The sequence below is a fragment of the Mesoplodon mirus genome (genome assembly GCF_964341445.2).
Source record: "Mesoplodon mirus genome assembly, chromosome: 12".
Lineage (NCBI taxonomy): Eukaryota > Metazoa > Chordata > Mammalia > Artiodactyla > Ziphiidae > Mesoplodon > Mesoplodon mirus.
In genome coordinates, this window is record NC_138988.1 from 66,192,773 (window position 1) to 66,206,679 (window position 13,907).

The window sequence follows — 13,907 nt, forward strand, 5'->3', positions numbered from 1 at the left end:
GGACAGGTGACAGTGTCCTGCTCCTTCCTGAAGTCCCAGCGTGATTCAGAAAATCTCATTCTGTCTCATCTTTCTAACCTGGTTACCTTTTCCTCATATTTCCAACTTCAGCGAGTCCTCCTTATCTCCTCTTCCACTTCAATCACAGTCTTGTCATCTTGCAATGGAGTGTGACCCATCATGAAATGGAACCCCTAACGTCCATCTTTCCAAGTAATACCCAATATCTCCACGGGGTTATTTGAGATAAATGGGACCGTGTTTACAATTACCGCACACATGTGAGGAGGAAGCTTGTTCATTCTACTTTACTAAGTCAAAAACAGTTGTTCTAAGCGCACTACACCCAGATACCCAAACCATTAACAACTGACCACTCAGGAGCCTCCAGGTTGTGTGCCTAACCTGAATTAAATTGCACCTAAGTTTCCACGGACAATGTTGAACCTTCCCGAGGTCCTGGAGAGATGAAAGTGGAAGGGAAGCCCAGAGAAATATTTGATGAGACCCCATTTCTGAGGTAGGGGTTTGAGTCTTTTTTCTCAGGAAAAGTCTGTCTTTATTTCCTGATCCCGCCTCCCAACAAGCCCAGCCCAGAGCCCTCACAAGGCCACAACACAGAGTCTTTTATAACCGTTTTCCTTTATTGTGCTTAGTGGGGCACCCAGAAGGTTGGGCTGGGGGTGATACTCATGGAGACAGAGAACACACAAGAGGATAAACTCCACGCTGGCTCCCAGTGGCCTCTGGTTCTCTATCTCTGGGTCAGGTCAGGCCCCTCTTTCTCCTGGGGTGTAACCTGGCCCAGGTCCCCAAGTCCACCACTGCCACCATTACTGACTGGCCTCCCGGTACTGGTACATCAGGTCACTGACGTCTGTACTTTCCACTTTCACCCAACCGTCCTCCTTCACGTGGTACACTGCAGGCAAAGGAGAAAGAACAGAGTCGGGCTTCCCTGGTGGCGCAGTGGTTGAGAGTCCGCCTGCCGATGCCGGGGACACGGGTTCGTGCCCCGGTCCGGGAGGATCCCACATGCCACGGAGCGGCTGGGCCCGTGAGCCATGGCCGCTGAGCCTGCGCGTCCGGAGCCTGTGCTCCGCAACGGGAGAGGCCACAACAGCGAGAGGCCCGCGTACCACAAAAAAAAAAAAAAAAAAAAAAAAAAAAAAAAGAACAGAGTCACCTTCCCTTCAGCAAGATCCTGCTAATGACGTTATGTTGAAGGCAACAACAGCAACACACACTCACAAAGCCCTTGTTACGGGGATTGCAATGCCCCCTTCAGGCTCTGAAAACCCACTCCCTGCCACTCAGCCCCCCCCATGTCTCCCAATCTCAACACCCCCCTTCTTCCTCCCTCCCCAGGGGCGTGGCAGGGGAGGAGGGCATTGGTCTCTTACTGTTGACAACGCCTCCAGAATAGCTGTCTCGGTGGGTGGCATGAACAATTGCTCTTCGGCCCAGGTCACAGGCCTCTTCAATGCTAAGGTCAGGTCTATAGCCAGTATCCATGACCCCATAGGCATAGGAGTGCCCACTACCGGTGGAGAACATAACTCCCGAGAGCCGAGTCCCATTTTCATCCACATAGTAGAGTCCAGGACCCTATAGGATACAAGAAGGGTCTAGGTTGGAAGTGGAGAGGAAGTTGTTGGTAACATCCAGATTCAAGTGTGAGCCATGAGAAGTGGACCAAAGACTTAGGCTGACGCCAGGAACATCTGAACTAGGAGAACACTTTGGGAATAATCATAGAACTTAAGGGAGGAAAAACAAACTTGGAATCAGCTCTTTGATCCAAAGGGACAAGCTTATGAAACAATGGTCCTCATCCAGACCCAGAAATTGCCAGTGGGTAACAGTTCTATAACCGAGTGTTCTCTGTGCCACGTATCCTGTAGTGGGGGGAGTGGGAGTGTACGGTGGGGAAACTGACCTCTCATCCACACGTGGGAATATGGAGAAGGGAGGGAACTCACTTTCTTGTCCCAGCCACAGATCATGCTGCCCATGGAGAGGCCCATGCCCCGGTACTGGCACATCATGTTGGAGAGCAGTTTGGAGGCTGCAGACACAGAGATACGCTCACCATTCCGCAAATAGTACAGCCTGGGTGAGGATAGGAAGGTTCCAGGAGAGGACTTAGAGGTGACAGGAGAAGGCTAGCCCTCCTAGCAGCCCACTTGATGGGCAGAAAATGATTGAAGAGATAAGCATTTGAAAGGAGTGGTTTTGTAGGATCTAAGGATGGGGAAAGATTTGGAATTTATATAGAATTAACTTTTCTTTATTTTTTGGCTATGTGGCATGTGGGAGCATAGTTCCCTACCAGGGATGGAACCTGCACCCTCTGCATTGGAAGGCGTAGTCTTAACCACTGGACCACCAGGGAAGTCGTCAGAACCACATCAAGAGATCCCAGTAGGGTCTTCCCTGGTGGCGCAGTGGTTAAGAATCTGCCTGCCAATGCAGGGGACATGGGTTCGAGGCCTGGTCCAGTAAGATCCCACATGCAGCGGAGCAACTAAGCCCGTGCGCCACAACTACTGAGCCTGCGCTCTACAGCCCGCGAGCCACAACTACTGAGCCTGCATGCCACAACTACAGAACCCCGCTCACCTAGAGCCCATGCTCTACAACAAGAGAAGCCACCGCAATGAAGAAGCCCGCTCACTGCAACAAAGACCCAATGCAGCCAAAAATAAATAAATAAATAAATAAATTTTAAAAAAGAAATCCCAGTAAATGATAGGATCCCACCAGGGTCGATGGTGTCGGTGCTAAATATTGATAATTGACAAATGATCTGGCTTCTTGGCAGGAGCACAGGCTGAGATTTGGGAGAAGGTTTTTAATCACCAAAAGGCTGTTTTGTGAAATACGACATATAGCACTAAGATGCTGGGGGCGGTTAGGAGCAGTGATCTGGAAGATGCAGAATCCAGGCTTAGAAGGGAGGTAAGGGGCCAGGCCTACCTGCACTCCTTCGCCAGCAGACGCTCCCAGTACTGACAGTCAGCTGCACAGCCAGACATGGTGCCAAGCAGGTAGGGGTTCATCTCAATCACCTTGTTCACCGTTAATGTGGCTGAAAGAAGATGGAGTTTGGGGAGAAGAGGAATGACCCCACAGCTCTCCCTGTGTGTCCTAAAACAATATCTGGTCCCACTTTGGTGTAGATGCTGGGCTCCTGCTGAGAGGAGGGCCCAGCTCCCCAGATTCTGCCAGCTGGAGAACACACACTCACCAATGTAATTCCCTGCCGAGGCCCGAGAATCCACGGCCACAATCACCCCATGCTGGAACTTGAAGGCCAGCGTGGTCGTGCCATGAGCCATCTCGATCTGAATGTTCCTTTCTCCGTTCCCACCCAGGGACTGGAAGAATTCAGTGGGCTAAGGAGACAGAAAAAGCAGAGAAAGGGCCACTGAAAACTTCTGAAGGTGGACACTCCAGGAAAGGAATTTAGAGGAAGGAGATACCCAGAAATTCTCCAACCACCAATAAAAGAAACAGTTAATAACCCAGCTCTACAAGGAAATGGTTTGGGAGAAGGGAAAGAAGAGGCCATGATACCAACTTTTTCCATATGCCAGCACAATAGACATGAAAAAATAAAATAAAATAAGTGGTACCATAACTAAACATTTTAAGGGTGACTGTAATGGTTTTCCATTCATAGGTCATTTAACCCTCAGGAAAAACGTTTTATGAATATTATCCCCATTTTACAGAAGAGAGACCCAAGACCTAGACTAAGGGACTTGATCCAAGGCACACAACTGTGAGTGGCTGAGTCCAGGCTAAACGCTCAAGTTCATAGGTTTTGCAAGACACTACACAGCCCCTGTATCATAGAGAAAAGCCCATGAGAAAAGCTTTGTGATTTGTTTGTGATGGAGAACGGGCAGGAAAGCTCTCTGGTCTCCCGATGGGAGCCCCCTTCCCGCTCACCTCTCCCTCTTTGTCCTAATCTGCACCTCCTAACCCTCAGGCGGCCAGCCCCCAAGTCCCACGTGGCCTCTTCCCTGGCTCCGGCCCTAGACCCTGGACGTGGCTCTGCTAAAGGATGGCCCCCTCCGCATTTCCCCGCCTCCGGACAGTCTCAAGGCAGACCCTCCATTACTCTGCTCCCTCCTGCCCGCCTCCCACGGGATTTTCTTACAGCCCTGACCTGCATTCCCAGGGGCAGGGCGAGCTCCGGAGATCGCAGAGAGAAACTGTAGTGACCGGGGTCCGAGCGCTGCCGGCTTCCCGCGTGAGGGAAAGCCCAGTCCTCCTGCTGCCCGCGGGGGGCTCCGCACACGTCCAGCAGCGCCATGACCGCCCAGCACCCGGAGATCTGGAGGCTCTCGGAGGAGGAAGTGAAAGCGAAAGCCCGAAGCCTTAAGGGGAGGGAACCAGAATTTTTTCCACATCCCCCTGCCCTTCTCGAGAAGTGTCCAGTGGGCGTATGGAGTATTGTATCCAGTGGACCAGGAGTATTATGTTGGGGACAGGCTTCTCTGATCCGCCTTCATAGAAATTAGGGAAACGGGGGTGATAGACTGCCAGAAGAAAGGAAGAAAGAGAGCGAGCAGCTCGAAAGCTCCCTGGGCGATGAGGTTACTGTAAGAGACACCGACAGGCTGGGGCATCCTCCGGGGACAGTTATGGGGTGGGCAGGGGTCATAGCATCAAAAGTGTAGCCTTAACCAGAAATCTGGAAATCAGCGAGAACCTGGGAGCAGTTTCAAATCGGGAATGGGGGAGGGGTGTGCCTAGGAGCATCGCTTTATAAAAGTAGGGGACGGATAGGAGTACGTGGGGGCACTGAGTCTTGAGGACAGACAGGTCTTGGGGAGACCGGCAATAGAATACACCCGTAGCGTGTGGGGGAAGGGAGCACCAAGGAGAGGGTGCAGCCTCTGAATCCTTCGACCTGGCCCCTCCTAGGGCCTCTCCCCGTTCAACGGTCTCCCTGACCTGTAGCCACCCACAAGAACTGCCCTTTCTGCCCGCACCTACTCGCGTAATTCTTGCTTGACTGAGCACTGTCGTGTTCAACGTCTCTAAAACCCGCCTCTCCTTGCAACCTGAGTTGGCCTAATCTGCCCGGCAACTGTTGACGTCACATGACCACGGCCCTCCCTGAATGGAAGAGATCTACTAGACCACCCCGCCCACTACGCTGAGTTACCGGGGCAGGTGCCACTGCAGAACCCGGAGAGCCCTGCTATAAAGGACTGGGGTGGGCGAGCGAACGAGGTGGTGAACTTCCTCTAGACGTGCTCATCCTCCATCTCCGGGCTCTGAGGCACTGCAGCTGCTGGTGCCTTGGAGGACACTGTATCCCCGTTTGGCTCATCCTTGGGGGCGGGCACAGGGGGATGGAGAAGTGAAGGGGGCAACCATAGGAGTAGAAAACGTAAGGGAAAAGATGGCACACTTAGGGCTGGGAAACACTGAGGATGCTGAAGGAGGGAGGGACCCAGCTCCTGAAAATGGCGCTGCAATGGTCAGTGGGCCATTCGGTCCACTGAAAACACGAGAAACCACAGTACAAGACACCAATTTTATTATAAATATCAAGAAACCACAGGTTATTTATGGGCCAGCATATGCCTCGGGTCAGGTTGAAAAGGAGCTGACCTTCTGTTTCTGTGTATTCGAAATATTTCTCATGCTAGCCACACCAGCCCTGGCTCCAAAACGTTACACTAAGGAGTTCTAAAGCCTGTTTTCTTCCAGGAAATCTGTATAACCAAGAGGAGCTTGGAGAGCAGCTAACACTGATGGCAAAATTTCAGGCATCACCTCAGGGGTTACATTTTAGAATGTCACCCCTCCCAGTAGCAGCTGCCCACTCTGCAACTCTGGTAAGACCTTTGTTCTCAAACTCTCCACTATAGAGAGGAGGGAAAAAGGGAGGGAGATGGAGTGTGCAGGTCTGAGGAGTCTTTCATTCTGGAGCACCTGACCCACCAGGAGCCTGAACCATGGTGCAATAGCGTCCCTTATTCGCCATGAGCTGCTGGTGGGTTCCCGCCTCAATGATGGTGCCTCCTTCCAGAAAGAGGATGTGGTGAGCCTGCTTCACCAAGCTCAGGCGCTGGGTGATGAGAAGAACAGACCGAGAGCACCGCTCAGGGCTTTTATACAGGAGCTGCTCCACCTGAGAAAAAAGATACACTCTGTCAGACCAGGGGACCACACCCAGCTCAGGGGGACATCTGTGTTTCCAGAGCTGGGACAGACCTTGCAAGGATCATTGCCACCTCTGCCAATAACCCAAAGGAAACTGAAGATTCTCCTTCTGGGTGTTTCTCTGTCAAACCTTTGATTTGTGAAGGGCTGTTTACATGAGGTGGCAACGGTGGAATAAAAGAAAGAGTCCTAAACTGGGAGATTGGGATTCACATACACACACTACTGTATATAAAATAGATAACTAATAAGAACCTACTATATAGCACAGCGAACTCTACTCAGGACCCTGTAATGGTCTATATGGGGAAAAAAAAATCTAAAAAAAAAAAAAAAAAAAAAAGAGCGGATGTATGTATACGTATAACTGATTCACTTTGTTGTACACCTGAAACGAACACAACATTGTAAATCAACTGTACTCCAACAAGATTTTTTTAAAAAAAACAAAAAAAGTAATGAAAGAAAGAGCCCTAGGGTGAAACCCATAAGCAAAGAGTGAAAGGTATTGAATAGCCTCTCCTCTCGAATTTTTATATTCTCTTTTAAGGAAATATAACTTACTAGTAAAGAGCATGAGCATTCAAGTCAGGCAGACTTGAATTGGGGTCCAGTCTCTGCTACTCAATAGTTGAATGACAGTGAGCATGTCATTCAACCTCTCTTAGCCTCCGCTTTATCATCTGTTGGATGAGGGTAACAACACCCAGCTCACAAGCATCCACGATGAATAAGTGAGCAAGAGACTACATCCAGCAGCTGCAGCACACAGTAAACTTTCAATTCGTATTAGTATTATGAGGATGGCCTTTTGCTTATGTTTGGCTTCACGGGTTCAGGGTCTGTAGATCATCTCTTTTAACTGGTTTTAGGCATCTTGGGGAGAAGCTAATGGGAACTGAGAATTGCAAGGACCAGTCTGGAGAATTATGATGTTAGTATAATAACAAAGGATGAGTGAAGGAAGGAGGACTGGATGGGAAATAGGCATTAAGAAGATGACTCTCCTACCCGGGACTGGCTGTTTGCATCCAGGGCACTGGCAGCGTCATCCAGGATGAGTACACGTGGTTTCCGGATCAAGGCTCGAGCCAAGGCCACTGTCTGTCGCTGACCCCCTGACAGCTGGCCCCCAGCCTCACCTACTTCTGCAGAGACAAGGGCCAAGGTGAGAGTTGAATAAGCACACGTGCACCCATGTGTGTGCGCGCACACACACGTACACGCACACCGAGGACTGATGGATGCAGCAAGACAGAGAAGGTTCTGGGAAGGTAAAGGAGTTCTGAGGACATGAGGATAAAAGAGCCATAGGAACAAGATCTTACAACTTCAAATTGATGTCAGTGGGGTGGGGGGAGCTAAGGAATCAAGGCAAGACTACTGGGGTTACAAGGAAGGTGAAGATGTCTGGTGGTGACGTGAGCGGAGAGAGCACCTGTGTCGTAGCCTTGAGGGAGTACAGAGATGAAACCGTGGGCTCCGGACTCCACTGCAGCAGCTGTGATGTCCTCCATGGTTGGCTTCTGGACCAGGCCATAGGCAATATTTTCTTTAAAGCTTCTTCCAAATAGCTGTGGCTCTTGTCCCACAGCAGCCACCTGGGACAAAATACGACGCAGAGTCATAGAACAAGGAACACAGGAGTGTGGTTCTCTAGAGATTGAAGACTGAGAATTGGAAGACTTCTATTGGAAGCATATCACAAAATTACACGGCCTCTCTCCTGACCACACGCTCACCTCCACCTAAGGTCTCCTAACACTCTGTTCAGAGTGCTCGGTAAGAATGCTCTTCTGACTTGAGGCTCCCTGCCCTTCCCCATGCCATCTTCTTGCTCACCTGTCTGTGCAGGTAGCAGTGCTCATATTTGGGAAGGGGCTCCCCGTCCAGGAGCACCTGCCCCTCGGTGGGCTGGTACAGATTCTGCAGCAGGGCAGCCACTGTGCTCTTCCCAGACCCATTGGGCCCCACCAGCGCCGTCACCTCACCAGGACAAAGGGTGAACGTCAGCCCCTGGAAGCCAGAGAATCACACACACTAAGAGGCAGCCGGAGGCCCCTAACCTTGAGACCTGTCAGTCATTGTCTTGTTACGTTGTCTTGTCAATGTCTTCCCCCACAGAAGACAGGAGGAAAATGGTGACGTACAGCAACTACTCCCCTTCCACGTGCACAGACACCTCCCCATGGAGTAGAGATGGAAGATGAAACAAAGACAAAGGCAAAGACTAAGAACACTGTGCCACACACTCAATCTCAGAGAGCAAGAGAAAAAAGAAAACAATCACATTCCAAACCACAAATGAAAAGAAAAAGGAAGACTGGAGACACAGCTTTTGCTTCCATGACGCCTTAGCATAGGAAAGCCTTCTCCCTGAGAGCCTCCTCTTCCATTCTTCTTAGAAATCCAGCCTGGTCCTTGAGCTTGGGGGCAGTTTTATGGAACGCGTGATCTCATCTTTGCCTCTGAAGGGTGAGGGAGGCTCTGTCTAAACCTGGTGCCAAGCAGGCTGAAGGCAGGAAGAAAATTTAGGGTGGTCGAGTTGAGGGCGAGGTTGGTAGAATACAGGGATTGGTAGGTTGTACCTGCAGCACTGGGACATCTAGACGGTTTGGGTAGGCGAAGGAGACACCCTGGAACTGGACGAGGCCCTGCAACTTTAAGGAAGTGAACACACCACTGGCTGGGCAGCAAGGGATCCGGTCCAGGTATTCAAATATTTTCTCTGAAGAGCCCACAGCCTTCTGTACCCTGGGATAGGTGGACAGCAGTACCTGGAGGGGAGGTATGAATAGTGAGGCGGGGGATGGGAGGGACCCAATCTGTTACCAGGGTTATGTGATTTGAGAAGGGCAAAGGAGGGAAGGAAAGTGATTCAGATGGTGATGGCACAGGGGAAGGAAAAGCACGGGGAAGTGAGAACGGAAGGACCTCACCTCAACAGCTGTGGTGAACTGGATCTGGTAAAGAACAAAGGTGACCAGGTGCCCACTGCTTACAGACCCACTTGTCACCAGCTGCCCACCGAAATACAGGATTCCCACCTTCAGCAGCAATCCTGAGATCTGTGGAGACCACAGAGAAAAGGGACTGTGGGAGGAAAATCTAAAATTCTGGTGCAAAGAACCAGAATCATTAACATTAAGGAGAGATAGCATCCCATTTCCCCAAGTAACTCAGGGGGTTCAATAGGTATTAAAGAATGAACCATAGCATCCCATGGAGTCTCACTCGGTTTCCCATGATAGAAGTCAATTATCACCATTGCCATCACCAGTAGCGCCTTGTTTGGGGAGCATCTTGCTCTTCACAAAAGGCTTTTATGAATGTAATGTCATCTAATATTCATATCAAGAGCCCCATAAACTAGGTTATATTACTCCCATTTTTTAAAATGAGAAAAAAATCTCAGAGGAGGTAAGTTACTAGCCCGCGGTCCCAGAGCTAGTAAATGGTAGCATCAAGGCAGGACCTTCCGATCGCTGATCTAGTTCTCTGTCAAGTACATCACAAGACGCCCCGCATCCTTGGCTTCCGCTATTCCCATGGCTCTCAGGAGTACATCCGCATAGCTCCAGCATGAAGCAGGCCCAGGTGCAGGAATGTATAGCTTCCTGAGCACCCCCTATGAGGCAAAGGAAGGCCCTGGGACTAGAAGACTTGGCCCTTTCCTACAAAGGGGGTCGGGGAGATTTTGTGCACCCTAGGGAAAGGAAGCCATCTAGCATGCCTAAAAAGAGGGAGGGGGTTAGGAACACTGAGTGGGGTCATGGAGCCTCTGGTTGCTGAGATAACAGACACTGAACCCACCACTGCCCAGCGGAGGAAGAGTGTGGAGCAGGGTCATGGGACAGGGAATGGCATTGAAGCATCTCAGGGACCAGGGAATAGGCATTCATCCCCAGGTGCTCACACCGGTGGTCCAGACGTTGACCGCATAGGCCAGGGCCTCCTTCTGGTTGAGTGTCTTCATTTCATGCAGCTTTTGCCTGAACTTCTGGGCCTCACCCTCTTCGTTGGCAAAGCTCCGGACTGTAGGCATAGCTGACAGCACTTCAATGGCCACCTGGCTGGATTTTGCCAGAGATTCCTGCACCTGTACTGCCAGCACCTGTGGAGACATGGACAAGAGATGTCACACGTGGTTGGCAAACCATAAGGGACGCGACCTGAGTTATCGAATTGTAGATTAAAGTGAGAAAGGGCAGAGAGACAGAAGAGAAAGGGACACAGCTATATCCCCCACGGATACTAAAGAGATACAGAGAAGAGGAAAATGACTCAGAAGGGTCATAGAGGATCATATTCTGGAGACTGGTGATCATATTCCTTTTTTTTAGTTTTCATTTTATATTGGAGTCTAGTTGATTTACAATATTATGTTAGTTTCAGGTATACCGTGAAGTGATTTAGTTATACATACATACATATCTATTCTCTCCCAGAGTTCTTTCGTATATATGCTATTACAGAGTATTAGGTAGAGTTCCTTGTGCTATACAGTAGGTCCTTGTTACTTATCTATCTTATATATAGTAGTATGTATATGTTAAGCCCAACCTCGGTGATCATATGCTTAAAGACAGATTGTAGGCAGACATTAGAAGACACAGAGAAGGTGAAGATCGACACTGAGCAACCCAGGAACATGGACAAGGAGTTTCAAAAAGATGAAAAATCAGCGAAGGTGCCAGGAAAGGAATCTGTGAGGAGAGCCCACCAAGTCTGGGCGATGAGGGTCAGTATAGGTTGAGGCAACTCCCTGGACATACCTCGTGCCATTTTCCCAGCTTCTTAGGCAGAAGGAAAAGTAGTGGCAGGGCAAGCAAGGTGACCATGGTGAGGGACGGGGACCCCCAGAGCATGAGCCCCAAGAGACACAGTCCACGCACGAGGTACCACAGCAAGAGGCTCAGCTCCGAACTCAGAGACTCACTCATGGTGGACGTGTCCTGTGTGACCCGAGATGTGATGGCACCTGCCAAGGGTTGAGGAGAAGAGAGTGAGTGAGTGAGAAGCTCAAAGTGATGGGAGGGACTGGCAATGAGCCAGGATGCCAGGGGGAGGGGTTCTAAGAAGGTCTGGAAAACAAGGTCAGTGGTTTAGGGAGGCTTGGAATCTCAACTCAAGGAGAATGGGCTCCAGAGGAAAAGCCTGGCCACAGACCTTCATTTTAACTCTAAAGAAATTGACGCCCTTGTGAATTTCTAATTCTCTGACAGATTTCTGTTCTCTAAAGAACTTGTATATCCCCTGCACATAGGCAGGAAAAACTTAAACTGATCATATAACAGAGCTGGAGAAAAACGAAGGTGCTGCTAGAAAGCAGTCCCGAAAACTGTAGCAAGTCCTGGATTGGGAATCAAGAGATGGGTTCTATTCCCAAGTTCATCTCTATCCATACGTGTCTATGCAAGTTTTGGCATTTAGGGCCTGGGCCTCAGTTCCCATCCCTGTAAAACGAGGTGGTTGGACTCTGTGATCTCAAAATTCCCAGGTTTGAAATTCCTGTCATTTCTATCTAAATACACACAGAGAGATATATCTGTGGGAAAATCTTGGATGGAAACACTAGGTTTTTCTGCAGGTAAGGAGTATATGTATTTTGCTCTTGAGGCACGTCAAGAATAAGACATGATGACGTTTACCTGTGAGAGAAGGATCAAGGTTATAAGTAAAAAGATGTATGGGGATATAAACAGTAAGTGGATGGATAGTGAAAAGAGTTTCATGAGAAACCTGTTTGGTTCTTTTGAAAAAACTCTGTTTCCTGGCGCAGGACAGCCCGAAACACCTCTCCCTGCAGGTGGCAGTGCACGCGGCCCATGGTGCTGTTGTAGATTCCATCAGCCGTGAATTCCAGCACTGCACTAGAAGGAGACAGAGACGGAGGGCCGGGCACGGTCAGGGGGCCCCCGAGAAATGCACTCTGGACGGTAGCCCCAACTTTCAACTCCCTCTTTTTCAGGGTTCCCCCATCCCCAGCCTTCCAACTTCAGCCCCCAGACCTGGCTATGGTGAGGACAGACATGAGAGTTATGTTTCGAGTGAAGGAGGCGCCTGTCCTGTCTTGTAGAATCCAGTCCGTGAAACGGCCCGTGAAGAATGGAACAGCCATCTCCCCTAGGGAGGGAGAGAAATATCAAGTCTAAGCAGGTCAGCTCTAACCAGACGGCCCCCGGCCCACCCTCCTTTCACCTTTGCCCATAATCCTGGAGGGCAGTGGCAGAAAGACACAATCTACACCTAAACGGGCCACCTGGGAACTCAAAACCCTGTAGCCCCACCAGACCTCTAGAGGTTGAATGAGGAAGGCTAGGGATCATAGGATGGGCTGCCCCAGAGGAAAGGCCTTGTCCAAGGTGGCCAGTGAAACAACGTCTGGGGCAGCCCTGGAGTCCAGGACTCCTGACTCCTACCCAGTACAGGGCTCTTCCATCTCCACTGGGGTGGGGAGTGGGGGCTCTTCTTAAGACCTGAGCTGGGTCCCCTTCCCCTCATCCACATTTCCGAGAACTCATACCAATCTATCTCACTGACCATTACTCTCGATTCCTTCCCAGTCCTCTAGCCTCGTCCCTCTCCCCCTGCATCCCCCTTACCAAGACAGGAGAGTACCACCAGGGCCAGAAGGAGCGGGAGGCGTTGTATCTCTGGGCCCAGGAAGCCTAGAAGCCGGCTCACCGCCACTCCAGAAGCGCCGTGAGCTCCTTGCACCCAAAGGCTCCTGATCTTATGCCACAGGGCGGCCGCGGGCAGTGCCGCCGTGTAGCTGAGCGCAAAGGCGTCCAGGCGACTTCCCCAGTGCACTGGCCGGGTGCTGTGAGCGTCCCCGGGGGCTCCCCACGAGCCCAGCTCTCGGAACGAGGCAAGTCCCGGCAGGGCCAAGCCCAGTGCCGCCGCCAGCGGCTCCAAAGCAGCCAGCCATCCCCGGACTCCTGCGCTTTCTCTCCGGAAGCCCAGCGCTGCCCAGAGGACGCCTCGGGCTCCCAGCCACAGCACCGCCCAGCGGCTCAGGCCCGCCACCCAGACCCGGAGCAGCGGCAGCGCAGGGGGTACCAGCAGGGAGGCTATTCGGGGCAGCGCCAGCCGGAGCAACATCCAGTCGGCGAGGAGCAGCAGCGCTGTCCCCAGGCACGCGAGGGAGGCTCGGGAGAGGCGGAGACACCCGCAGGGAGCGGGGGACTCCGAGCAAGCCATGGGCGCGCGCGGTTCGAGGCCGGCTCGGGTCCTGGGACTCTCGCCGTCCTCGCCGGGACGGAGTCTCCGGACGCTGTTGGAGTCGTAGCAGGGCGGGCGCCCGGACCGAGGCGGGGAGGGAGCAGGGCGAGCCGGAGCGGGGCTTCGGAAAGTCTCGGGAACCCGCCGAGCCCGCCGGCGCTGACCAGAAGTGAGCAGTTTACGCTAAAGGGAAAACGAAAGCGTCTCCGGCTCCCCAAACCCGCCCACTCCGAAGGCGGCCTGCCCGGACTATGTGGGGGGAGGGCGTCGACATCAGATCCTAGGTTTAGGGGAGCAGCCCTGGTGCTCCACCTTCTCCATTCCCAACACCCGACCCTCCTGTCCTCGCCTCCACTTGCAGGACCCACTTGCCGCGACTTTCTCACTCCAGCCTCTGGGTGTGGTTCTACGTCATCTGTCTCCGGGCAGTTCTGCCCCGCTCAAGTTAGCGCCCGGATGCGAAGCCTCACGGCATGGACCCGGGCGCCCTCTGG

The 13,907-nt window shown here is 51.7% G+C and overlaps 2 protein-coding genes across 2 annotated transcripts; both read right to left on the reverse strand.

Annotated features, from left to right (window-relative positions):
* Positions 1–625: 625 nt before the first annotated feature.
* Positions 626–4,369, reverse strand: PSMB8 (proteasome 20S subunit beta 8). Its single transcript, XM_082638251.1, has 6 exons — positions 4,178–4,369; positions 3,251–3,398; positions 2,980–3,091; positions 1,983–2,112; positions 1,404–1,608; positions 626–922 (listed from the first exon to the last, which is right to left on the reverse strand). Exons 1-6 carry the CDS (start codon positions 4,322–4,324, stop codon positions 834–836), a joined length of 831 nt encoding a protein of 276 aa, XP_082494377.1. The 5' UTR covers positions 4,325–4,369; the 3' UTR covers positions 626–833.
* Positions 4,370–5,543: 1,174 nt separating this feature from the next.
* On the reverse strand, positions 5,544–13,516 carry TAP1 (transporter 1, ATP binding cassette subfamily B member). Its single transcript, XM_082639868.1, has 11 exons — positions 12,795–13,516; positions 12,201–12,315; positions 11,932–12,062; positions 10,965–11,170; positions 10,106–10,303; positions 9,129–9,257; positions 8,778–8,966; positions 8,032–8,205; positions 7,628–7,790; positions 7,201–7,337; positions 5,544–6,157 (listed from the first exon to the last, which is right to left on the reverse strand). The coding sequence occupies exons 1-11, from the start codon at positions 13,390–13,392 to the stop codon at positions 5,945–5,947; spliced, it is 2,253 nt and encodes a 750-aa protein (XP_082495994.1). The 5' UTR covers positions 13,393–13,516; the 3' UTR covers positions 5,544–5,944.
* Between the last annotated feature and the right edge of the window lie 391 nt (positions 13,517–13,907).